General features: G+C 40.9%; 1 protein-coding gene across 1 annotated transcript in view; it reads left to right on the forward strand.

Annotated features, from left to right (window-relative positions):
* Nucleotides 1–3,714: 3,714 nt before the first annotated feature.
* Nucleotides 3,715–27,882, forward strand: part of Cbfb (core-binding factor, beta subunit) — a 50,067-nt gene continuing 25,899 nt past the window's right edge. Inside the window, exons 1-3 of the mRNA XM_013012955.1 lie at nucleotides 3,715–4,051; nucleotides 4,281–4,367; nucleotides 11,259–11,375. Coding sequence (XP_012868409.1) covers nucleotides 3,974–4,051; nucleotides 4,281–4,367; nucleotides 11,259–11,375 — 282 coding nt within the window. The 5' untranslated portion in view covers nucleotides 3,715–3,973. The remainder of the gene's footprint in view (nucleotides 4,052–4,280; nucleotides 4,368–11,258; nucleotides 11,376–27,882) is intronic.

Genomic DNA, 27,882 nt, shown 5'->3' on the forward strand with positions numbered 1-27,882 from the left:
CCTAACTTCAACTTTCATTTATTCCACATTTCCCATGGCAGTAACAGCTGTTACTACAGACAAAAAGATCAAAATCAGCTGTAGATCTGAGAGTCTCCTAGACCTACTGTGAAACCACAGTGTCTCCTTGTGGAATAGCTTTTATAGATCAACATGAGAAGTTGCATACCAATATCCATCTACACCAAATCACGTGAGTTACCCCTGGGACATGTTTCACTCTGTTTCTTATCATGAATGCCAGCAGCAAAAACCCTAGCAATGAGCCTATGCTGATCTGCAGACTTGTTGACTGGGAGCCAAGTCAGCTTCTTCTCATTTAAACAATGGCTATGTTGTCCTGGTATCTAAAGGTATTCTTAGCTGGAAACTGAACTGGAAGACTTCAAGGAGGCACAGCAGTGTATGAAGGTTTCTAACTCCTGAGACTGACTTAGTTTTGGTGTCTTGGGATAAAGGCTGCCTACCTCCCTACTGTGTTGCAGATATTTTAAAGATGGTTTTTGTCTACATTTTGCCTGTGCTGATGTGGGAGTCATCATCAATTTGATCAAATTATTATGCAACAATAAAAATGGCATCCTTCCCAAGAGCAGCTGATACAAACTGTTTAGTGGGACTATAATGTACCCCTTTTTATTTCCTTTGTTGGGGGGATTTCTCTTCTCCCTATTTAAAATATCAGATTCTATGATCAATAATCACAGGTGTTCCAAATCCTGATGGAAGGGCATATGATTTAAACTGACCAGTCAATCATATCCACACACACGTTGATTTGGAGAGAATATGTGACCCAGGCAATTAAAGTAATTTGGTAAGATGGAGCAGTGGATACTCTGATCTACTGCTGAGAAACAAGTATAATCCAAGAGATCCTGACAGAAAAGCAGTGATGAAAAATGGAGAAGCAGAAAAGAAAAAGAGAACATTGTCCAGATAGCTCATCTGCCTCTCTGATTTGTTTAGGTAAAGTGAAAGATCCTTTTAGTTTTAAGTTTCATGGAATTGAGTTTCTGTTGCTTACAAATGAAAGAAAGATTATGAGAAAGTGCAAGCTCCATCAGTAGTTGTTGGAATCCATACCTTTCTGTTTATATATACACATCCACTCACGCAGGCGTGGTACAGGCCAGAAGAGCACACCCAAAGAAGGAGTTGCTCTTTTGTCTACGGTTCAGAAGAGGATGTCTGAACTGGGTGCCAGTGGCCTATAATCTTAGCTACTCAGGAAAATGAGATCTGAGGATCACTGTTTGAAGCCAACCAGGTAGACAAATCCAAAAGATTCTTATCTTGACAGGATTGGATGTGTGACTTAAGCAGTAGAGTACCAGTGGTGAGCAGAAAAAGCCAAGAAAATATGAGGCCCTGAATTCAAGCCGCCGTACAAGCACCAAAAATAAATAAATAAATAGGAAGGTTGTAATCCTAGCTACTTAGGAGACTGAGATCTGAGAACATAATTTAAAGCTAACCTGTGCAGGAAAGTCTGCCAGACTCTCATCTCCAATTAATCACATACCTCAAAGTGTAGAGTGCTAGTCTTGAGCAAAAGAGCTCAGGGACAGTGCCCATGCCCCAAGTTCAAGCTCTGTAACTACCACCAACAACAATTAAAAAACCCAAAACAATAGGAGGATGTCTGTTAAAAACCATCAACCTAAATGGTTTCTTTTTTCCACCTTTCACCCTTTTTCTTTCCCTTCCTCTCCCTCTCTCTCAGTAGTACATGCTATAGCCCTGCCCAGCTGCCCTATATTTCAGCTTTGGGAAAAAAAAAAAAAAACAGACAACCCACAAATCTTGACCTGCAAGGCTGGAAATGTAGCTCAGTATTATAGCATTTGTCTATAGTTGGACTGATCCCCAGAATGCAAAAAAAGAAACAAACTCAGTATCTGACTTATAAAATGGTAACCCCAGTGCTGGGAATGTGGCTTAGTGGCAGAGTGCTTGCCTAGCATTCATGAAGCCCTGAGTTCAATTCCTCAGTACCACATAAACAGAAAAAGCCAGAAGTGGCACTGTGGCTCAAGTGGTAAAGGGATAGCCTTGAACAAAAGAAGCTCAGTGATGGTGCCCTGGCTCTGAGTTCAAGCACCAGGACAGGCAAAAAAAAAAAAAAAAAAAGAAGGAAGGAAAGAAGGAAGAGGTAGTAATGAAGGGGAAGGAAAGAAGGAAGGAAAGAAAAAAAGAAATGGTAACCCTTCTGCACAACACATTAATAGCAATAATAAAATGATAAGTAAAAATGGGGGAAAACAAACACAAAACAATAACAAAAAGAATCATACATACACACACACACACACACACACACACACACACACACACACAAACTACTGTAGAGCACTAGTCTAGAGCAAAAAGCTCAAGGACAGTGCCCAGGCCCTGAAATCAAGTCCTAGGACCAGCACAAACAAAAAACAAACAAAAAAACCCACCTTAACTTTGAGCAATCAGTCTCTAGACCTGTTAGAATTAACAACCATACTGGTTTTCTAGGTTCTGAGTGGTTTCCTGAAGAATATTGCTAAAACCAAGACAGTCCATGGCAAATCCAGGACAGCTAATTATCTAAGCTTGGTTCCATATCTGTAAAAATGAGATTGGACAGGGATGGGAAGTTCTGCCAAGCCTCTACTCAAGACAGGCATTGCCAATTGATTTGGCACTGATTCCTTTGCATTTAGGTATATCTTCAAATACCTTTGCAATCTGGCCCCGCTACTGACACAATTGGCACCTATTTGCTATCCTCTGAGTCAACTTTTTTTTTTTGCCAGGCCTGGGGCTTGAACTCAAGGTGCTGTTCCTGAGCTTTTTTTTTTGCTCAAGGTTAGCATTTTACTATTTGAGCCATAGCTCCACTTCTGGCTTTCTTTTCCCTTTCTTTTTTTCTTTTGTAGTTTATTGGAGATAAGCCAGCCCTGGCTGGCTTCAAATCATGATCCTCAGATCTCAGCCTCCTGAGTAACTAGGATTACAGATGTGAGCCACCAGCACCCAGGGGTTACCTTGCTTTTCTTTAGAAACCCAAGTTTATTGGGTGGCCATTAAGTGTTAGGCCAACATAAAGGTTCTTATGCTAACTCTTAGGAACTTATGTGCATTATGGAAAATAGAATTCTGATATTTAACAGGCCCAGTCAGCAGGCAGGTGAGCTGTGCAAAATCTCATCTAAAGCCTGGCTGATTACAACAGCTACCACGATCTGGCTGAAATCTTCAGTCTGTTTCTACCTTTAGTCCTAGGTGTGCACAGCTGGTGTGAGCATGCAAAATCCCCAAGGCTTCTTCACTTTCAACTAGCAATGTGAGGTTACCCTGGAGTGGCTGGGAGGGAGTTCACAAGTTCTAGATAGTTCTGCAATGGGGGAAGTAAAAAGCCTGTGGAGGGAGAGGGGACGCTCCTGGTAGCCTAGGTGTCCGGCTGACCCCACCCAGCTGTTGTACAATGAACCCGCCAGCAGTCAGGCAAAGGGAAAAGAGGTTGCGCTGTGGAGAGAGCCCGGGTTCCCGGCAACACAACCACCCCGCAAGCCGAGCGGGCGTGAGGCGCATGCGCGGCGCGGGCCGTGGAGTTGTGAATGGTGAGTCTTGTTTGCCGGAGTTTGAGGCGGGCGGGCGCGTAAGAAGGAGGGGTGGGGCCGCCGGGGGCGGGGCGGAGAGGGCGAGCTAGGTGGGCGGCGAGAGGAAGTGGCGGCGGCGGTGGCTGTGGGCGGCGAGAGCTGGGTCTGCGCGGGCGGTAGGCAACGGCTGAGGCTGCGGCGGCGTGGGCTGGGCTCGAGCGGGCGGCAGTATCTCAGACTCCCCGGAGCGGGAGCCCACGCGGGCGGGCGCCTGAAACAAAGAGAAGCGGGAGTCTGGGCGCCGCGGGGTGGGCGGTCAGTCGGTAGCGCAGAACCAGCCGGCGGGTTTTACCCACGCCAGCCCGGAGCCCCGGCCGCCGCGGCCTTCGGGCGGGAAGATGCCGCGCGTTGTGCCTGACCAGAGAAGCAAGTTCGAAAATGAGGAGTTCTTCAGGAAGCTGAGCCGCGAGTGTGAGGTGAGGTGAGGCGAGGCGGGCGGAAGGCGCGGAGGCCGCGACGCGCCCCGAGTGGGCCCGGGCGGAGAAAAGTTTGGGCGGCGCGGTCGCAAGAGGGGCAAATCTCGCCCCGGCAGCCGTCTGTCTGCCCGCAGACTCTGCTTGCCCTTATCGGCGCCGCGAGGGGCGGGCGAGAGACGCCGCGGATTTGGCTCCTGATTTTCCTCGGCCGGTCTCTCTTGCCTTGCAGATTAAATACACGGGCTTCAGGGACCGGCCCCACGAGGAGCGCCAGACGCGCTTCCAGAACGCCTGCCGCGACGGCCGCTCGGAGATCGTAAGTCGCGGGTTGGGGCGCGGGGACCGCGGCGCGCGCGCGCGGGCGCGGGTCACTTGTTGCTCCGCGAGACGCGCGGCCCAGGCGGGTTCCGGACGGCGCCGCGCGCGGACGCCGCGGCTCCCGGAACTGAGCGGACTCCGTCTCACTTCCTACTCGGGATTCAAAAGGCGCAAGAAAACCAGGCGCTTGGCGGGCCGGTCCTCGCTCGGCGCGGACGCCCGGGTGCTGTAGCGGTAGCCCCGCCGCCGGTGGTTTGTATTTTCCTCCCGAAGCCGGATCTGAGACACTCTTCGCCGCGATGGAGCTCAAACCCCAGCCACATGGAACAAGCAGAAGGGCATTGTATCAGGCTGTGACACCATTCGGGGTTCTCAGAATTTGTAGGAAGGCAACGCTCATGTAGCAAAAGAATTGGGGGTGGGGTGGGGTGGGGTGAAAGCTTCCCCCGGAGTCAGCGATAGTTGGTTTCTTAGAAGCTAAATTTCAGTCCCCGTGTAGCTGAGAATCTTGTTTATTGACCTAATAGAAGATGAGGTGGGGGGGGGAGCAACACAGAGTGGACCATTTTTTTTCCCTAGAATATTCTGCCTCAGTAGAATCTGAAACACCCCCCCCCTTTTCTAACTTTTTAGTTCTGTAGTTTCGAAAGAATTGCTTGTTTCTATGAAACTCACAGTTGAGCTTGAAGTCCCTGTTTAGGTGTGATGGGTGTGTTGCCTCCTGTTCATCAAACTTTAGGTTGAAAACTACTTAGGTGTGGTAGTTTCTTTCATGCTTTTTGCGGTGTCCTATTGAAGGTTAGTTTTCAAGGAGGAAGCAATGATAGGAGGAAGTTTATAGAAAAAGGAGTCGATTATTAAAAAAAAAAGATGAAGCATTGCATAATGGAATCGTGTTTTCTGCTCACTTGCGTTGGCAGAGACTTGAAGCTTAAGATAACAGTTTGAACTGAGGTTAACAAAAAACTATTTTGGAAAATTTATTTCTCCTCCCCCTTTATAGTCAGTTGTTTCATTGAGATGTAATTCATATACCACGAAATTTTCCCTTTGCATCACCACATCCAGATTTATCTTCAAGGGATGTTTAATATTTAAACTGAAAGCATTTGGGAATTACATTACAGAAAGATGATACTGTTTAAATTTATCAGAAGCACAAGATGTTGGGTCATTAATGCATATTATGAAACTTCAGCTTTCAGTTCACCTCCAAGTTTCTTGAGTAGTTTAATATTTGTGTGATGTAGACATATAAAACAAAGGCATTTTGGTTTGGGCACTGAGTTGTATAATAAATCATTATTAGTTCAGAGATGTCATCCTTTACCTGACTTCCTTCAAGAAAGATGATAGTTGGTATTTCTGATCAAAGAATTTCCTTCAGGTAATTGATGTTGTTAAGTGGTAAAGATGAGATATAAAGTACTGTTGCTATTTTTTTTTTGTCTTTTCTTTTTTGGTACTGGGGATCGAACCCAGGACGTTGCGCTTGCTAGGCAAGCGCTTTGCCACTGAGCTACATCCCAGCCCCTGTTGCTATTTTTTTGAAGCTAGGTGTTTTTTTTTTAACCAAGTGAAGCATAGCCAGTAGGGTTTTTTTTTTTTGTCACATTAGAATTTGCTGCATGTAATTATAAATTGGCCATATAGTTCAACCCACAGTCTGATTAGCTGTATATAGTATTGCTATATAAAAGATTGCTAAATTGTTACCTATTTGTAGTAAATTTCTTTCCAAGATGAATTAGACATTCTAGGCTTTCTCTCAAGTATCTGATCTTACAATTTTTTTTTTAACTAGGCCTTGTATTTGCTAGACAAATTACCTCTTGAGCTACTTTACCAGCCTTGATCCTATGAATTTTTACTATGTTTTGTTTATTTTCTGTCAGAACTCAGGGCCAGGGTGCTGTCCCTGAGCATCTCTTGCTCATGGTTAGTGCTGTACTACCTGAGCCACTTCTGGCTTTTTGGGGGTATTTTACTAGAGATGAGTCTCATGGACTTTTCTACCCAGGTTGGCTTTGAACTGCAATCCTCAGATCCTAAATAGTGAGGATTACAGGCCTAAGCTGCCTGCACCTGGCAGATCTGAGCCTCTTGAATAACTAGGGTTATAGATATGAGCCACCAGCACTTTGCCAGTCTTCTCCCGCCCCCCCCCAATAGTCTCATGAAATGAAAGCTGACCTTGAGGTCTTATCTTCTTGCTTTTTGTTGAGTAATGTAACTATGTCATATATTTAGGAGGGGATTTCATACTTCCCTTTTTCTAGTCCTCCCTCACGTACTTTTTTGTTCTGATACTGGAGCTTCAACCCAAGACCTTGAGCTTTTTCCACTCAAGCCAGGCATTCTACTACTTGAGCCACACCACCATTCTGGCTTTTTGCTGGTTAATTGAAAATAAGAGGAACTGGGCTTTTTTTACCTGGTCTGTCTTTGAACCAGGATTCTCAGATCTCAGGCTCCTGAGTAACTAAGATTATAGGCATAAGCCACCAGCATCTGGCTTATTCTCCCATTTTTATTAATTATTACCCACACAAATTAAAGGATTCTTGGCTTCTAGAGGCTGGAGACCAGTTTAATTTTGAATATACTCCTTTGGATTCAGGTCATAATTCCTTTGGATCATTATTTTAGGGATTATTTTAATTTAGAGATTATGTAATTTAATGCCTGAACTCTAATTTATGAGTTAGGAATAGGCTATAGTCTCTACCTGTTTAGTTATGGAAAGGCAACACTTTGTCTCTATTTTGACAGCAGACACATAGTTTTTTAAATTATGTATTTTTAGAACTATGTATCCCAACCTGTCTTCTGATGTATCGGTAAAGTTTGTAAAGAGTTTATTTTGAGGGCCAAGGGTATGGTAGAACATTTGGCTATCTTGAGCAAGATTCAATTAATTTCCAGTACTGGCAGGGGGTGGGGTAGGTGGGGATGTGTGTATTATTTAAAGAAAGTAAGAGCTGCAATTATCTTTTTGCAAAATGCAACCATGCTCCTTATCTCATCATGGAATATTAGTGGTTATGGTGAGAGGTACAATCTACTCCTATGAATTTTCATTTTAGTAAGCATGTTGGAGAGATTTTCAACACTAATAATGAAACAAAAAATGAACATTATATTGAGTACTGTGGGAGAGTAAAACTAATTTTTGTTTTTTGAGAACATTGAGTGATAAAAGGTAGGTTGGAGTAGCACAGGGCTTACCATTTTAATGTTATAAAATATAATCAGGACAAATCTTATATACAGACTTTATACCAGTATAGAATTTTAACCTTTTCAAATAGAATTTTCCCAAGCCTTTCTTAAAAATACGTATATTTAGGGGCTGGGAAGGTAGCTCAGCAGTAGAGCGCTTGCCTTGCATGCCTGAGGCCCTGGGTTCGATTCCTCAGCACCACATAAGCAAAAAGAAGAAAAAAAACGGAAGTGGCACTGTGGCTCAAGTGGTAGAGCACTAGCCTTGAGCTGAAGAGCTGAGGGACAGCGCCCAGGCCCAGAGTTCAGGCCCCACAACCGGACCCAAAAAAAAAAAAGAAAAGAAAAATATGTATATTTAATTATTTTTCTAATGGATCTGGTATCAAACTTATAGCCTCATATAGCCCAACTCTTCCTAGCCATATGTTAATTATACAAAGAGGGTTTTGAGGGGAAGGGGAGAGCTTGAATTTGGCCTGGGCCTACCCTTAGGGAGTTGTCTTTTCTGGGTTTTTGTTTTGTTTTTGCTCAAGGCTAGAGCACTACCACTTGAGCCACAGCTTCACTTTTGGCTTTTTGGTGGTTAATTGGAAATGAGAATCTCATAGACTTTCTTGCCAGGATAGCTTCCAACTACAAATCTCAGCTCTCAGCCTCAGTAGCTAGGATTGTAGGTGTGAGCCACTGGCATTGACAAAGGGGTTTCCTTGAGGTTTTTTCCCATACATGAATATGAAGTATGTTGATAAAAGCCAGATATTCAGTAGGTATCATCTGTAATCCTACTCCTGGAACTCAGGAGATCTAAGGAACACAGTTGGAAGCCAGCCCACAGGGGCAGTAAAGAGCCTCCTATCTCCAGTTAACCACCAAAAAGCTGGAAGTAGCTGTGGCTCAAGTGGTAAGAGTGCCAGCCTTGAGGCAAAAAAGCTCAGAGACAGTGCATAGGCCCTGAGTTTAAGCCCTAGGACCTGCCTATGTGCATGTGCACACACCCACACCTGCGAGAAAGTATGTTGATCATATTTCCCAACCCTTTGTATATATAGAATCAAAGATTATTAAAAAAAAAATCAAAGATTGTGAGACCTACAGTTTCATCCCAGTCAATCCTGCCTCTCTCCCTCAGAAAAATATTCTAGTTCAAGTAAGTTTGGAAAATGCTATTTAGAATAATCAGGGTTTCGATTTTGCCAGTCTTGAGGCTCCAACTCTGGACTTGAGCTGTTCCTGAGCTCCTTTTTGCTCAAGGCTTAGCATTCCACCACTTGAGCCACAGTGCCACTTCTGGCTTTTTCTGTGATTAATTGGAGATAAGAGTCTCATAGACTTTCTTGCCTGTGCTGGCTTTGAACCTCAGTCCTCAGATCTCAGCCTCCTAAGTAGCTAGGAGTAAGCCTCCAGCACCCGACAGGAATTTAGTTTTTACCACTTTTTCTCTTGATGAGATAATGGCCATCAAACAGTAAAGCACAACTCTTCTGAGGTAATAAGATCTTCAGTGTCTTAGCACAGAGCTGGTTAGGGCACTGGAGGATTTGCTACTCGTGAATATATAAATGCCTTAGGGATTTGGACACAGAATTTTCATTCATAGACTCAGTCTCATGTTTGTCACTACTCTGCTCTGAGAATTTCATTTTCAGATGCTGAAATGTTAGCTCTCTTATTGATCTCAGTTATTTTCTCTTAAGCTGGGTACATTGCTGTCCTATTTGCAGTCTTAGCTACTAGGGAGACTAAGGAAAAGGACAGTCATCCAAGCCCAACTGTTTTAGGCCGGTATCAGCAACATAGATCTCATTTTACAAAGACAAAAGTTATTTCTTTTACATTATTGGCAAACATTTATAATAATGTTTACTTGGTACTGTTCTAAATAAATACTTAACAAATACTAATTTGTGGGGGGGAAAATGGAAGCATGCCTTAACTCATAAAATCTAGGCAGTTTTCTTCCTGGTCTGCTTTTCTTTAAGATTGATGTAATATTTGATGTTCAATTTTTTTTTTTGTTTCCTGGGGCTTGAACTCAGGGCCTGGGCACTCACTGTTCCTGAACCTCTTTGTGCTCAAGACTAGCACTCTGTCACTTGAGCCACAGCACCACTCTGGCTTTTTCTAAGTAGTTCATTGGAGATAAGAGTCTCATGGATTTTTCTTCCCAGGCTGGCTTTGAACTGCGATTCTCAGATCTCAGCCTCCAGAGTAGCTAGGATTACAGGCGTGAGCCACTAGCACCCAACTTGATGTTCAATTTCTATCATAGAAAATATATACTACAAGAAAAAGGTATTCCAGTTGGTAAGAGAATGCCAACAAAGAAGCCTCTACATATTTAGTAGTTAACTTGACACAACCAGTATGAGGAAGTATAATCCAGGTGCTGATGACTCATGCATATAATCTTCTCTACTCCATAGGATAAGATCTGAGTATTGCAGTTTGAAGGTAGCCTGAGCAGGAATGTCCAGGAGACTTACCTCCAAAAAGCCAGAAGTGAAGCTTGGCTCAAGTGGTTAGAGCCCTAACCTTGAACAAAAGCTCAACAGTAGTGCCCAAGCCCTAAGTTCAAGCCCCAGAACTGATACCAAGAGAGAGAGCTGTAAAAGTGAGCCCCTAACTTTCAGATGAAGACTAGGAATGATGCTTCAGAATTTAATCAGTAAAATAAACTGAACTAACTTCTCTGGTTCCAGCAAAGAAGAGCATACATTTAAATGACAAAATACGTAATTTTTTTGGAAATATTTTTTTAGGACTGGAAGCATGACTCCAGTGGTAGAGCTCACAGCTCAAGTTCATTCCTCAGTACTGCAAGAAAAAAAAAAAAACTTTTATTTATTTCTGAATTGCCCCAGAAAGAGGAATAATGTTTCTCTAGACACAGGGCAAATACCAAGTTAAATTTATCAGGGACCTCATAGAATGCCACATTATTGAAATGTTTTAGGTAATTCTATCTTACTGAACAATGCCATCCACATCTTTTACAAATACGAATACTCAATACTTTTTGCTAGAATCTGAATTAATTCTTTTAGGGTAAAATTGTTTAATGTATATATTTTAATCATTCAGGTTTTTAGAGAGAAGTACTGTCAAATCACTTTCTCAGGGGTAGTCAGTCACAGAAGACATCATCTCTAGTGCATATTAACCTGGGCTTCAAAATGCACTTACATACTGAAATTTTTATGTGCCACACACCATTCATTGTTTCTTTGAGTATAAGGAAATCAACAGAAATAAAACGTCCTGTTTATACAACTGTAAATTGTTGTGTGCTTTAAAATGCAAAAATCTTTAGATTATCAGTGGTTTTTACACTTAAAAATACCAGTTCTTAAATGCAAAGATCGTGGTTTCTGGTTAGACATTAGCAATGTGAGATACTAACGTCAGCAAAAAATGACCTGAAAGAAAGTATTGATTCCATGTCTGATTTTATATTTAAGCAGCCAATGGCAAATGCCCTCAAAATGGAATCAGATGTTTGTAACTTAATACTTAAGAAAAATGATGAGTGCATGTTTTTTTTTACTTTTAAGTATTCTCAGTGCTGCCTGGCTTAAGACATAAACTGATGTAAAAATAAATGACTGCCTGCATAATTTATGTAATGTCCTGCTCCTGATCCTGTTTGTATTGATTTTTCTAAAAGGCTTTTGTGGCCACAGGAACCAATCTGTCTCTCCAGTTTTTTCCGGCCAGCTGGCAGGGAGAACAGCGACAAATACCTAGCCGGGAGTATGTCGACTTAGAAAGAGAAGCAGGCAAGGTAGGAAATATTTCTTTGCAACTTAAAATACTGTGGATTGTTTTTATTAGAGATTATCTGATGACTTACATTTTAATAAAGAAATTACAGGTCTGATTGCACAGGCATATGATCAAATTTGTTTTCATTTTATAAAGGATGTAATACAATTTTGAAATAAGTGTTTATGTCATTGTTACTAATTCCATATGTGTAATAATTATAGAAAGTTAACCTGTAAGGAAAGTAATACGCTTTTCTACATTTAATATTGAAAACGTAATTCCTTTAAGCTGGGCACCGGCGGCTCACTCCTGTAATCCTAGCTACTCAGGAGGCTGAGATCTGAGGATCATGGTTCAAAGCCAGCTTGGGCAGAAAAGTCTGTGAGACTCTTATCTCCAATTAACCACCAGAAAACCAGAAGTAGTGCTGTGGCTCAAGAGGTAGAGTGCTCTAAGCTGAAGAGCGCGGGGATAGCGCCCAAACCCAGAGTTCAAGCCCCATAACCAACCAAAAAAAAAAGTGTTGACAAGCTGGCTAACACTTATAATCCTATGTCCTCAGGAGGTTGAGGTCTGAGGATCATGGTTCAAAGCCAGCCTGGGCAGGAAAAGTCCATGAAACTCTTATCTCCAATTTATCACCAAAAAGCAGGAAGTAGAGCTGAGGCTCTAGTTTTAGAGCACTAACCTTGAGGGAGAACAAAAACAAAGAGCAATACCTCAGGGATAGCACTCAGGTCCTGAGTTCAAGCCCCAGAACTGGCAAGAGAAGTTGGCAAGATTTTTTTTGGGGGGGGAGGGGTCCGGTCATGGGGCCTGAACTCTGAGCCTGGGCACTGTCCCTCAGCTCTTCAGCTCAAGGGTCACGCTCTACCACTTGAGCCACAGTGCCACTTCCAGCTTTTTTTTTTTTTTTTTGCTTATGTGGTGTTGAGGCATCGAACCAGGGCCTCAACCGCTGAGCCACCTTCCCAGCTGGGCAAGATGTTTTTGTTTATTTAAAGGAAAGAGAAAAATGGGAAAAGGTTCTTTAAGCTTGAAAATAGTATTATTTAGAAATAGTTCCTGAATAACTTTTTAATTCTGATAATGTAGCAAATCAATTTCAAAGAAAAATAGGGTAAAAACTTTACCTTGGAGAGTTTTCATGTTTTGAGGAAAGTTTCCAGGAATTTATACTTATGCTGGAAATTTAGCAAGTTATAAAAAGACAAACATGTAAGCTGAGAGCTGTTAAAATCTTAGCTAAATGTAGTATACTAAGGGGTTTTGTTGGGAGAGATGGAAGAGAATGATTAATGGGGTGACATGGATCAAGATGCATTGTATAACCTAATTTGTTGAATGGTAACCCCTTTGTACAACTACTTAAGATAATTTAAATTTTTTAATGTATTATAGTATTTTTGTAATATTCTTAAGTACTTAGTATTTTTCCTGTGTTGTCATATCTATGCTTTCAATTTAGTAAACAAAATATTTTTTTCTGTTAGGCTGTAAGGATTTTTATTCTTGTGTATATATAAAGAATTATGTTTTCTTTAACTTCATGAAATTAGGATTTTTTTAATGGGTAACAGACCAACTAACTGGAAGATGAAGACTGCAGGATGTAAAAATTGAGTAATAAACAAATAATTTACTTTTCTGTGTATTAGCTTGTTTAACTGGAAATTTTAAAGCAAATGTTGCAGATTTTACTATTACTGAATCTTATGAGGGAAAGTTGAAAAGTCGTTGTAAGTATTTGCTTTTGTCTGTTTATTGAAACATATGTGTGACTACATTAATAAATTGTCTTTCTCCTGTTCAAACACTTTCTTTTTTTTTTTTTTTTTGGTCAGTCATGGGGCTTGAACTCTGGGCCTGAGCACTGTCCCTCAAGGCTAATGCTCTACCACTTGAGCCACATTGCCACTTCTGGTTTTCTGATGGTTAATTGGAGATAAGAATCTTACGGACTTTCCTAGCTGGGCTGGCTTTGAGCCGTGATCCTCAGATCTCAGCCTCCTATGTAGCTAGGATTACAGGTGTGAACCACTAGTGCCCAGCTCAAATGCATAGTAGTATATAACTATTGTCCCAGGATTTGGGAGGCTGAGATAAGGGGGTCTCTGCAGCCCAGGAGATACAAGCCAACCTGGCAACATAGATGCTTTCCCTCTACCCCTGTTAAAAAAGGAGAGAGAGGGAGGGAGAGAAAGAGAGGGAGGTGCTTAAAGGCATATACGTACATGCAAATAAATATCATCTAAGCTTGAATGTTAACTATTCTAAGATTTTAAGAATGACCTCTTGGCCAGGCACTGACAGTTCATGTTTGTAGTCCTACTTACTCAGGAGGTTCAAGGCAAGCCCAGTCAGAAAATTGGAGATTCTGTCTCTATAATTACCCAGCAAGAGTCTAGAGATCTGAAGGATCAAGGTTCATGGGCAGTGTAGGCAGAAAAATAGATCACTTTCTAAACTCCATTTCCAAAATAACCAGCAAAAAGCTGAGGTACAAGTTTTGCTCCAGGGATAGAGTGCCAGCCTAGCAAGTATGAGGCTGAGTTCAGACTCCAGTATTTCCACGGTAATTCCTTTTCCTTTGTAGGGAGCAGGAAATGTTTCTGTTTCTGTCTCTCTTTAAAATACTATTTCTCTGTATTTTAACCTTGGTGTACTGAAACAAATAGTTGCTAAAGCTTTATTTGGTGCTAGTTCTGGGGCTTGAACTCAGAACCTGGGGGACTTTCCGTTAAGGCTGATGCTCTGCCACTTGAACCAAAGCTCTACTTTCAGCCTTTTGCTGGTTAGTTGGAGATAAGACTTTCATAGCTTTCCTGCATGGGCTGCTTTCAAACCTAGATCCTCATATCTTAGCCTCCTGAATAGATAGGATAGCATGAGCCACTAGTGCCCAGCTAGGAAATTTATCTTATTCATGTTGATTGTAGAAGTCTCTCTCTTAAAAAAAAAAAGGTGGGGGACAAATAGTAAATACTTTCAGTGTTTTAGGTTTACTGTCTCTGTTGGAGCTTCTTACCTGTGCTGGTGTAGTGTGGACATACGTATTTAACTGTGTAAACAAGTGAGTATAGCAGTCTTCTAAGAATGCTAACAATGGCAGAAATCAGTGTCTTTCACTTGGATATAAATTTGTGTTTATGTATGGATCATATATTTTACAAACTTTACCAATATCTGTACCTACACTGACAGGATCTATAAGATAAAGGAGGGTTTTTTGTTGTTGTTTGTTTTTGTTTTGCCAGTACTGAGGTTTGAACTCAGGGTTTCACATTGAAACACTTCCATTCCAACTTTTTACTCATTATTTGGATATAACAGTTTCGTGGATTTGAATGTCTAGCTGGCTCTAAAACTCGATTCTCTGATTTCAGCTTCTTGAGTAGCTAGGATTATAGGTGTGAGCCGCCAATGCCCAGCTAATAAAAGCTTTATATGGGGGACAGGGGTGTAGGTCAAGTTATATAAAGTGTTTACAAGCCCTGGATTGAATCCCTAGTTACCATACCCACAAAAAAACCCAAAACACATAGTAAGGTAAAACTACCTGTAGTATATAGCTGTGTATTACTGGGATAAAGTACTGTAATGAAGTTAGGGAAAAAAGTAGCGTCCTATGTTTTCTCTGAGCTCAGACTGTAGGGTCATTTTCTCCCCTCTCTCCACAAAATTGAAGGAACTTCCCCAAATGCTAATTGTCTCTCTTCCTTTTATCAGATATCAACTGAATATCTCCTTTCATATTCTTTCAAAATAGTTACCTCCTCATTGATCAGTGAGTAGGCATATATAAAATTTTAAGTTAGGGTAGTCTGGATAAAGAAGTTCATGTTTGGGTTGGGAAGGTGGCTCAGTAGTAAAGTGCTTGCCTTGCATGCATGAGGTTCTGGGTTTGATTCCTCAGCACCACATAAGGAGAAAAATCTGGAAGTGGTGCTGTGGCTCAAGTGGCAGAGTGCTAGCCTTGAGCTGAAGAGCTGAGGGACAGCACCCAGGCCCAGAGTTCAGGCCCCACAACCGACAAAAAAAAAAGTTCACGTTTGGGCAGAGACCTAAAGGAGGTTAGGGAATGATGAGCTATAAAATTATTTTGGGGGGCTGGGAAGGTAGCTCAGTGGTAGAGTGCTTGTCTTGCATGCAAAAAGAAAAAAACCAGAAGTGGTGCTGTGGCTCAAGTGGTAGAGCGCTAGCCTTGAGCTGAAGAGCTGAGGGACAGCGCCTAGGCCCAGAGTTCAGGCCCCACGACCAGACCCCCAAAAAAAATTATTTTGGGGAAAAGAGGTTCCAGACAGAAAAACCCACTGTAAAGGCCCCAGAGTGGGAACATGTACAGTATTCTCTGTAAATAGCAAGTGAGCCAGAGTGACTAGAGTACATAGAGAAAGGAGAGTAGAAGATGAGATCAGGGAGATGACAAATGGTATGCCATTTTATTCTGATGGGAAGTAGCTTAATGGATTTGAACAGATGAAAGGTAGGGTCTACTTTAGGTTTTAACAGGATCACTCTGCTCCTGGGTTGATAATAGCCCATAAAGAGCAAAAGTGAAGGACAGAGACTAGTCTTGGCATCTCTCAGCAAGAGAATAAAGTGGCAGCAGTGGAGGCATTGAGAGAGAGGGGTGTGTGTGTATGCATGCGCTCTTAAAGCCAGAGGGGTGTGTGTGTATACGTGTGTGCATGCACACGCTCTTAAAGCCAGCTGGATTTGTTTATGGACTGGAAATGGTATGTGAGAAAGAGGAGAGTCATGAATGCCTCCACCTTTTTTGGCTAAAGCAACAGGGTTGCAGTCATGAGATGGAGTAAAGAGAAGGTTCCATCAGATTAGGGCCTGTGAGTTTGTGACAGCTTTGGTTTGCTCCCCACCCACCCTTTACTCCAGCACTGCTTTTTCCCAAGTGACCCTTCATGTTTTTTTATCTTAAGAGTTCAGTGACCTTGCTTGGCACTGGTGGATCATATCTATAATCCTAGCTACTCAGGTGACTGAGTAGCTTCTGAGGAAATCATGGTTCAAAGCTAGCCTGAGAAGGAAAGTCCATAAGACTCATCTCCATTTAGCCACCAAAAAGCCAGCAGTGGAGCTATATAGCTCAAATAGTAGAGCCACCACCATTGAGCAAAGGAACTCAGACAGATCTGTTAATGGATTTACTAACAAATGTTTTAAGAAAGTACTTTTTTTATTGTGAAAATACCGTACAGAGAGGTTACAATTACATGGGCTAAGGAAGTCTTTTAAAATTTTTGATAACTTGTAATTTTTTCTCTAGATTTTTCATACTTAAGACCAAAAAAAGACAAAAATCTTTGATTTTCCTTTTCATTAAATTTTTTAGACAAGGTCTCATGAGCATAAAATAGCAAAGCAGAGTGTTAGACAATGTATTTTTTTTTTTTTTTTTGTCGGCCGCTCTGGGCCTGGGCGCTGTCCCTCAGCTCTTCAGCTCAAGGCGAGCGCTCTACCACTTGAGCTACAGCGCCACTTCCGGTTTTCTGGTGGTTTATTGGAGATAGGAGTCTCACGGTCTCTCCTGCCCGGGCTGGCTTTGAACCGCGATCCTCAGATCTCAGCCTCCTGAGTAGCTAGGATTACAGGCGTGAGCCACCAGCGCCCGGCCAGACAATGTATTTTATATTTTAGTTGAATAGAAATCAGTTATATCATCATTATTATTATTGCTACACATTTGATTTAATGGATAAGGACAGAATCTAGTAAATGGCTTACTCCAGTTAGTCTCTCTCTCTCTCTCTCTCTGTCTCTTTTTTTTTTTTTTTGGTCGGTCGTGGGGCTTGAACTTTGGGCTTGGGCACTGTCCCTGTGTTCTTCAGCTCAAGGCTAGCGCTCTACTGCTTGAGCCACAGCGCCACTTCCAGTTTTCTACTGGTTTATTGGAGATAAGAGTCTCACAGACTTTCCTGCCTGGGCTGGCTTTGAACCATGATCCTCAGATCTCAGCCTCCTGGGTAGGTAGGATTACAGGTGTGAGCCACCGGTGCCCAGCTCCAGTAGTCTTTTGATTCAGCTTCTGCATCCTTTTGCTTCCTGCAAGGTTTTTGTACCAAAGTAAATATGTCTGTTTATATCCACAGTTTGCCAGGGTTTACAGGAATCCTTGATGTTAGCTTTGAGAAATCTCTATTCATACTCAGTAAGCTCCTTCTTCATTTGACATAGTCTGGTCGTTCCAAATAAATTTTTTCTGCGGTAAAGCTTTGGAATGCAGTTTTTCTTGAAGAGAAATATAGACCTTATAACTAGTTTATCACATCTAGATTTTAATTATCTCAGGTTAGCTAAAATGTAAAATATTTTCTGGCATTCAGTTATTGACAGTTTAATATATTGTAATAACTAATCTGATTTTAAAATATTTTAAGTATGTTGATATTACATTATAAAATTTAGAATGAAAGTTATGGGCTTTTATTTTTCTTTTGTTTTGGTGTGCTAAGATTGAACCGAGAGCTTCACATATATTAAACAAGCCCTCTACCACTAAGTAATCCCTTGCTCGTGGGTGTGTTAATTTTTAAAAATTTATCTTTCAGTCATTTTTTAAATCAAGGAGAAAGGCATTGACTGCTTTTTTTGAAAAATAAAGTTTTAAAAGAAATATGCTATAATAAAGTTACATGGATTTGCATAAAAAGGTGAATATACCTCTGCAGTATTTGAATATTATATAGTCTTTTTCTCCTTTTTAATTGTAAAATTTTTTAGTATATCGGTAAAAATTTATCTGAATTATATCTTACATTAGAAAAGGCAGAAATATCAACAAAAAAAAGAAAAAACATTGCCTTCTTAAACACTTGGGCTAGGAAGTGGCTCAGTGGTAGAGTGCTTGCCTCGCATGCATGAAGTGCTGGGTTCAATTCCTCAGCACCACATAAACAGAAAAAGCCAGAAATGGTATTATGGTTCAAATGGTAAGTGCTAGCCTTGAGCTGAAAAGCTGAGGGACAGCACCCAGGCCCAGAATTAAAAGCCCCACTATGAACAAAAAAAGAAAAGAAAAAAAGCAGAAATATGTCTGACAAGAACATCTATGGATGTTATGACAGTTATGACTATTTCTTTCCTGCCTCTGCTTCCTACCCCAGATCTTTCAGTAGGCTCCCTATCCCAAGATTCAATGCTTCTTATTTTCTCTTTTAATTGCAATTTTTCAGTCAGCATTATTGAAGTTTATTATTTACATACAATAAAGTTCACCTGTTTTAAATGTACACTTCAGTGATAAATGTTTAGTCAATAGTATAATCACCATCACAGTCAGGCTGTAAACCATTTCCATAACCACATGCCTTTTGCCAGTACTGTTGTAATTGGTATTAATATACATGCCTTGATAATTTTATGAGTCATTTTACAGGCAGGAAAATATTGATTTCTCCCCAACCCCCACTGGAACTGGAGCTTGAACCCTAGGGCCTGGGTACTGTACCTTAGCTTTTTCACTCAAGGCTAGCACTCTACCACTTAACCCACACCTTCACTTGCAGCTTTTTGCTTGTTAATTGGAAAAAGAGTCTCGTGGACTTTCCTGCCTAGCCTAGCTTTGTTTGAACCCCGATGCTTAGCCTCCTGAGTAGCCAGGATTACAGTATAAAGTCACCTGCACCCAGCTAATGGTGGTGAATTTTAATCCTACTTAGCTTGAGTAGGTTCAGAGATTTTGTTTGATTGATTGATTGATTAACGATACTGGGATTTCTACAGAGCCAACCTGTGATAGGCAGTGCTGCAGTTGGATGTTAATTATTACCTTTTTAAAATAAAAATATACGATGTGACTATTGGAAATAGTTATGTATCCTGGGGCTTTTCAGTTTAAATGGAGCCTTCTTTTGGTGTGTATTTAAGAACCAAGGATTTAAAATAACATTTCAAGTGTGCCTCTTGGCAGTTTTGCTGTGCTTTCAGTACTCGTGATGCAGCAGTGCAGCATTATGCTGTATGTTCTGAGAAGCGCTGGGTCTGGGAAGGGTTGATGGGTGATTTTTGTGAGTAAAAAATTATTTTTCCACACATTCATTCCATAGTATGTCCTTTCATGCTTTAAAACTTTATGTGTAAATTAAAGGCAGGCAGGTTAATCTCCAGACAAAAATTAGTCTAGAAACACGTGACTCAACATTTCTTTTCTTTTTATTTTTTGGTCAGTGGGGCTTGAACTCCGCCTGGGCCGAGTTCTTCAGTGCAAGGCTAGCGCTCTACCACTTGAGCCACAGCGCCATTTCTGGTTGTCTGGTGGTTTATTGGATGAGTCTCATGGACTTTCCTGCCTGGGCTGGCTTTGAACCATGATCCTCAGATCTCAGCCTCCTGAGTAGCTAGGATTACATGCATGAGCCACTGACACCCGGTTTCAACATTTCTGTTAGATGTTTTCCAACACATAATTCTGCCCATGTTGTAGAAATTCCAAATGTGTCTGGGTAACAAAAATGATTATTTCTAGTGTGTAACCTCATTAGCAGACATTGTTTTAAATAAAATGAATCCTTTGCAAAAGCTTTCTATGTTTTTTGAGGGTATTGCTTTTTTGTGTTAGATTTTTTTTGTTGTTGGTTGTGGGGCTTGAACTCAGGGCCTGAGCTCTTTTGCTCAAGGCTAGCACTCTACTACTTTGAGCCACAGACCCACTTCTGATTTTCTAGTGGTTAATTGAAGATGAGTCATGGAACTTTTTAGCCCAGGCTAACTTCAACCACGATCCTCAGATCTCCGCCTCCTGAGTAGCTAGGTATGAGCCACCAGCACCCAGTTTGTGTTAGATTTCCAATTCTGAATTGTCATTCATTCCTTTGCTGTCTCAAACTTTTCTGAGCCTCTGAGGTTGGGTATTTGGGTGTTTTTTAAGTATATGTTTTATCACTAAGCTGTAACTCTTGCCCTTTCCAGGCCATATAATCATAGCTGCATAGAGCAGAGATGGAGTGGGTTGTGTGGCTCAAGGCTAGCCTGGACAAAAAGTGAGCATGAAACAGACCCCATCTCAGTCTATAAGTGACTGCCAGTATGTGTCTATCATCCAGTTCATTCAGGAGGATCACTGTGGTCTGAGGTGAGACCGCACCCAAAAAATCAAACGAAGAGCTGTATCAAGTGGTAGAGTGCCTATCTAGCAATCATGAGACCCTGACTTTAAACCCCAGTACAAAAAATATATATATAACTTAATTTCTGTGGTTTTGTCACAGTACTAAGGCACAGAACTCTGGGTCTTGAGCTCTCTTTTTTATTCATAGCTCAGGCTCTACCACTTGAGTCACACCTCCACTTCCAAATAATTCTTTTTAATGAGTATGTAAAGTACAGGAGGGTTTATTGTGACATCTCTATATATACATACAGTGTACCTATCAACCTCACCTCATTGGTCTATTTTATACATGTATATAAAATATTCACCCTTCTTCCATCTGATAATCTGTCTCAAGCAAAGCCTGTTTTACTTTCCTTTCATTTATTCATTCATTCATTTGTTCGTTTGTTTTCATTTATTTATTTTTGTGCCAGTAGTGAGGTTTGAACGCAGGCCCTTGCACTCTTGCTTACCTCCTCCCCACCTCACAACTGGCAGCCTACCACTTGAGCTGCCTCCATTTCCATCTTTTTGCCAATTAATTGGAGTTAAGAGTCACTAGGATTTATTTGACTGGGCTGGCTTCAACCTTCAAGTCCTCAGATCTCAGCCTCCTGAGTAGCTTGGATTGCAGGCTTACACCATTGGTACCCAGCAAGAGATGTTTGGATTTGGGTGTTGCTGCTGTTGTTGTTGTTGTTACTGGTTTTTGAACTCTGGTCCTCGTGCTTGCTAGACAGGTACTCTTACTGCTGAGCTCTGCCTCGTGGCCTCCATTTTTTTAAATTAATATTTCACCACATGGTTTCTTTCACCAAGGCTTAATACCCAATTAAGTGGAGGATTTTTGCTATGATTAATTTGGAGGTAAGACCTTCCTGCTCCAGCTGACTTCAAACCCATCCTTGGATCTCAGCCCTCTGCTGAAATTATAGCTAGGATTACAAGCATGAGCCAAACAGCACCAGGCAGTATTGGGGTTTGAACTTGGTCTCAAGGCTGGTGCTCTTACCACTTGAGCCACTTCTCCAGCCCTGCTTTTCTGCTAGTTATTTTAGAGATAGAGTCTAGTGGACCTTTCTGTTTGGGGTTGCTTCAGATCTCAGACTCCTGTGTAGCTAGTACTACAGGTAGGAGCCAGTAATGCCTGGCTACATCTTGTGTCTTTTTAATTTCACAGCTGAGGAAATTGAAACAAGAGAGCCTAAATAAGTCTTCAGAAATAATGTAAACCCTTTCCTAGATAGAGCCAAGATCTAAGGCCAGGTCTTTTTTTTTTCTCTTTAGTCTGTATTCCTTGCAATTTTTACTGCTGCTATAAATCATTGAATAAGGTGCTACAAACTGTACCATCTTCCAAAGCCTTACATAAAATTACTTTGGCCTAGATTACTCTTCCTATTAGATGAGAAATCATTGGTATTTTAATGTGGTATTTTTTAGATTTTTTTTAACATTTTTTAAGTTTTTATTTACTTTTTGTTGTTGTTGTTGATTGTGAGGCCTGAAATCTGGGCCTGGGCACTGTCCCTCAGCTCTTCAGCTCAAGGCCAGTGCTCTACCTCTTGAGCCACAGCACCACTTCCAGCTTTTTCTGCTTATGTGGTGCTGAGGAGTCAAACTTAGGGCCTCATATGCATGCAAAGCAAGCACTCTACTACTGAGCCACCTTCCCATCCCCTTTATTTACTTTTTTTTTTAATAGCAATTTTTTTATTGTGGTTAAATGATGACATAAATTTTACAGTATTGTGGGATAGCGATACTTAGTTAAAGTCACAAACACATTCTAACCTTCATGGGGAAAATTGTCTTTATCATGGTCTATAAAGTTTATGAGTTCTATGAGCTTTGACACTACAGTTATTTCTTCCACATCGGGTGATATGTACATTTCTTTCCTTTTGCTTAGTGTCAGCTGTTCCCTCTTTCACGTTCATTCCCTCCCTCTCATCGCTGCCATTGAGTTGCTTAGTTCCTTTTGATCAATGTCCAGTGCAACTGATGGGTCCCGCTGTTGTATGTTTTCCCGATTCCCTCTGTTTCTGTGTCCTCCTCCTAGTTGCCCTCCGATGTGCACATATATACTATATATGTGGTCAGCAGCATAGGGTCATTTTGTAATGATTCGACCAGATGAATGGAAGTCCTGTTTCTTGAGTCTTGTTTACTTTGTCGTATCTCCTAACGTTTTGGATTTAACATCCACTTATCAGGGAGACCATGTGCTGTTTGCCTCTTTGCTCTTGGCTTACCTCACTCAACATGATTTCTTCCTGTTCCATCCATTTCCCTGCTAATGTCCTTTATAATGACTGCATAATATTCCATTATATATATAGGTACCACAATTTGGGATCCATTCATCTGTAGTGGAGCATCTGGGTTATTTCCATATCCTGGCTATTGTAAACAGTGCTGCTATAAATATGAAGGTCCATGTGTCCTTATATCCTGGTTCCTGTTGTTCAGGATAGATGCCTAGGAGTTTTACTTACTTTTATTAAGTAGTATATTGTACAGAGAGGTTTCAATTCCGTAAGTCAGGTCATGAATACAATGTATTCCAGTCAATGTAGATTTAATTTTGATGATTTCAGATATTTCTAACCTTCATCTGTTTTCCTTTTAACCTTAATCTTGGATTGTTTTTCTAACTTGTTTTAATTTTGTGATTAATAATCACATGTGCACTGCCATGCTTTCCTGACAGGAAAAGAAAAATGAAATTTGACTCCAGAGTGGTCTACAGAAAATAGCATCTGTTTCATCATTACCTTAAAAAAATGTTTTTGTTTTGTTAGACTGACCTTGAACTTCCCTGCCTCAACTTCCCAAATGTTGGGATTACAGGAGTGAGCTACTATGCATGACCACTTTTTTAAAAAGCTAAATTAAGAAACAGACCAGGTATGCTGGTGCATAGCAGAGCATTCTTACGCAGGCATTCTGCTCTCAGGTTAAAAGGAGATGGCCATCCTCAGAATGCCTATCAAATCGAAATTGATTGTCTTCTATATTCAATGTGATACTAGTAAATTCTCCATTTATCCTCTTCTGCAAACCTGTTCGTTGGCTTATAGCATCATTTTATGGAGAATAGTTGCTTTGGAGGAAAGAGTGTATAGAAGCAAATTCTTATGAGTCTTTGCTTATATGAAATGTTTTTATTCAATTCTCATACTTTATAATAATTGGAATGTTCTAGATTTTCATTAAGATGACTTTGTTCCATTGCCTTGTTTCCATCCAGTGTGGGAGATAAAGTAGAGGAAATCTTCAGAAAGGTAGGCCAAACCAAAAAGACAGAAATCAATGAACATGATGGTTACTGGAGATCACACTTACACCACAGCCAGTAACACATCTGTTTATTGGGTATGTATTTGCATACATACATGCAGAAGTTTCAGATACATTTATTTTTTTTATTTTATGATTTTTTTGAACTGTAAGAAGAGACTGGTAAATTATACTAAATCACTATAGAAGAAGCTATTTTTACACTACATGTAACCCAGTTATGATTCAGAGGCAAATGTGACTGATGACTGGTGATTATCTGGCAATCTAGCAGCTGACTATGCATTTATGAACAGAGAGGGGCACATGGCTAAAGGAGGATAAGTCAAAGCCAAGTATTTTCTAAAGGAAATCTTTTAAGTAGTCTACAGAACGATTAAAACTAAATGACAGGGTACATATTTCTTCAGTGGAATATCTTGTTTTTCTGGGTGCTAGGGCCATTCCAGCCTTGCTACTTGTCTGATGATTCATTGGTTTGTGGGTAGAAACAACTGTTCATTGTCTGGGGGGAAAAATGGTTTGTTTGCCTTGGAAAAAAATTACTATGTAAAACGTTGGTAGAAATGTATATGTAAGCAGTTAGTGTTTCTGTGGTGATCTAAGTTTTACAGACATAGACTTATCTAATTTTTATGGAAGGAGGCATTATTTTGTTCTCATTGAAATGTACAGAATCTAATACCTATAAGCAAAATTAGTTTGAAGGTCAAATGTGGTAGTAGCACACTCTAATAACAACATCCAAGAAACTGACACATAAAGAGGATCAAGAGTTCAAGGCCAGCATGGTTTATATACAGGGACCCTATCTCAAACAGCCAGAAAACCAAAACAACAACAAAGTAAGTCATTTGTCTAAGGCAAACTTTAATAGAACTAGACTTAGACCCAGGTTTTTATCATACTCTAAAGGCCATTATTTTTTAAACTCTCCCATCCTAGCTTGGGGTTAAGTATGATCAAATATTCATTTTCTTTTAAAAATACATCTATGCACATGCTTTTGAGTCATTATGAAATCAGAGTATAGATTTGGGCATTACAAAGAAACTTCAGTGAGTGGATCAGTCTGCAGATACAGAATCTGCAAATTGTAAGGACCGATTGGAGTCTTTTGTGAACATAGAAGAGTAGCAAAAAAATGAGGCATTTTTTGAGTGTATTCCTAGTCAAACAAAAGCAATGCTTTCCTTTTTTTTTTTTTTTTTTTGGTGCCTCTCCTGTTGCTTGAACTCAGTCTGGATACTGTATCTGAACTTTCAAGGTTAGTGCTCTGCCACTTCAGCCACAGCTCCACTTCTGGCTTTTTAGTGGTTGATTGGAGATGAAAGTCTCATGGACTTCCCTGCTCAGGCTGACTTCAAATCGTGATCTTCAAATTTCAGCCTCTTGAATAACCACAGTTACAAGCATGAGCTACCAGTGCCTTGCAGCTGTGCTTTCTTGTGTCAGCTCTCAAACTATAAACAAGTGTCTGTTCTAGATCTATGTAATGCCATGTTCTACACTTTTGTGCCTTTAGTTAGTGATTGTGTATTTAAAATGAGGCACTGGACCAAGGGAGGGAGGTAGACTAATGGATAGTAAGGAGGGGAGAATTAGTCATAAAATTCAGTGCATGTCCTACAAAATACAAAATTGAGGGAAGGGGTTGGTTTGGGAAGGATGGGAGAGAATGATGAAATGAGTGACATTGATCAAGATGTATTGTATTCATAAACAGCTTTGTTGAATCATAACTCCTTTGTACAACTACTTAAAGATCATAAAATACAAAATAAAAGCCAAGTACCAGTGACTCATGCCTGTAATCCTAGTTATTCAGGAGGCTGAGATCTGAGGATTGCAGCCAAGAAAGTCTTAAGCAGGGAAGATCATGAGTTTCTTTTCCTTCCTTCTTTCTCTCTCTCTCTTTCCTTTCTCTCTCTTTCCTTCCTTCCCCCCTCTCTCCTTCCTTCCCCCCTCTCTCCTTCCTTCCCCCCCCTCTCTTTCCTTCCTTCCTCGCTCTTTCTTTCTTTCTCTTTCTCTCTTCCTTCCTTCCTTCCTTTCTTTCTCTCCCTTCCTTCTTCCTCTCCTTTTTTCTTCTTTCTTTCTTTCTTCCTTTCATTCTTTCTTTCTTTCTTTCTGTCAGTTGTAGGTCCTTAACTATGGGTCTGGGCACTGTCCCTGAGCACTTCAGCTCAAGGTTCTACCACTTGAGCCATAGTACCATTTCTGGTTTTCTGGTGGTTAAGTGGAGATTAAAGTCTCAGATCTCAGCCTCCTGAGTAGCTAGGATTACAGGCATGAGCCACCAGCCCTGCTCCATGAGTTTTTCTCCACCAAAGTACAAAAAAAAAAAAAAAAAGCCAGGGCTTGGAAGGTGGCTTAGTGGTAGAGTGCTTGCCTTGCATGCCTGAGGCCCTGGGTTCGATTCCTCAGCACCACATAAGCAAAAAGAAAAAACCCGGAAGTGGTGCTGTGGCTCAAGTGGTAGAGCGCTAGCCTTGTGCTGAAGAGCTGAGGGACAGCGCCCAGGCCCAGAGTTCAGGCCCCACGACCAGACCCAAAAAAAAAAAAAAAAAGAATTGTGTGTGTGTGTAAACATAAGAACTGAGTGTGCATTTGTGTACATACATAGATTTCATGATTTACTTTAGTATCTCATTTGTCTTTTTTGTTATTTATTGTAAGTATCTGCTTACATTAAATAATCTTTTTAGGTTAAAAAGTGATTTGTATTGTTTTGTATTTTGGTGGCACTAGGATTTGGACTTGATCTCACACTTAGTAGACAAAGAGCATACTTAGTAGAGCATATAGTGCTCTTATCACCTAAGCCATACATCCACGTGGGCTTATTGCTGGTTAATTGGAGATGGAATCTTGTGAAATGTTCTGCTTGAGATGGCTTCTAATCATGATCCTCCAAGTTGTAGTCTTCTGTGTAGATAGGGTTATAATAGTCATGACCCATTCTTAGTAGGAGACAGGATTTCATTATTTAGCCCAGAATAGCCTCAAACTTGCCAGCCTCCTGCAAACTCCCAAGTGCTGGGATTACCACTGGCAAGTATTAATAGAAATATTTTTCAAAAATTCACCCTATTCCAGGTACCAGTGCCTCCAACTTAGTTACTCATGAGACTGAGATCTTAAGATTGTGGTTCCAAACCAGGTTGGGAAGGAAAGTCTGTGAAACTCATCTCCAGCTAACCATCAAAAAGCTGGAAGTGGAGCTGTGGCTCAAATGGTAGAGTGCTAGCCTCAAGCAAAAAAGCTCAGGGATAGTTCCCAGGACACACACACACACTCTCTCTCTCCCTCCCTATTTCCCTCTCCCCCCCCCCCATCACCGTAGTTGATAGGAAATTGGTATAGAGAAAAAAGTCTACCAGGTGTTGGTAGCTCACACCTGTAATCCTAGCCACTTAGGGTACTCAAGAGGCTGAGATCTGGAGAGTTGCATTTTGAAGCCAGCTCAGGCAGGAAAAAGTCTAAGAAACCACCTCTTCAAAATGGACGAGCACAGAGTCATACTGGAGGCGGAGGCATGACTCAAGTGGTTGAATGACCAGCTGAGCTAGTCAAGGTCCTGAGTTCCAACCTTGGTGCTAAGAAAGAAGAAAAGAAAAATTCTACCAATATTCTGTTCTACTTATCAGTATTTGAATATTTTTTAGGATTCTAAGGAGTAATGGTTGTTCCTTCTTAATGTTTTACTAGTACCTCAATTTATAGACTAGTATTTAAACTCTTATCAGTTCATTAGAGATATGAAAGATTTTTGGAGGGTAAAATCTTCACTTCTTGATATTTGCTTTTTTAATATAAATTTTTATTATAAAAATACTGTACAGAGGAGTTACAGTTATATGAGTAAGGTAATGCGTATATTTTCTATCAGGCAGTTTTTGTTTTCCCCCTACCATCCCTTCCCTCTCCAACTCCTCCCTCCCAAAGTTGTAAAGTTCATCTTCAACATAGTATCTTGTACATCTCATAACTAATTGATACTTCTTTTTTTTTTTTTGTCGGTCATGGGGCTTGAACTCTGGGCCTGGGCGCTGTCCCTCAGCTCTTCAGCTCAAGGCGAGCGCTCTACCACCTGAGCTACAGCGCCACT

Source organism: Dipodomys ordii, unplaced genomic scaffold (genome assembly GCF_000151885.1).
Source record: "Dipodomys ordii isolate 6190 unplaced genomic scaffold, Dord_2.0 Scaffold18, whole genome shotgun sequence".
NCBI classification, from domain to species: domain Eukaryota; kingdom Metazoa; phylum Chordata; class Mammalia; order Rodentia; family Heteromyidae; genus Dipodomys; species Dipodomys ordii.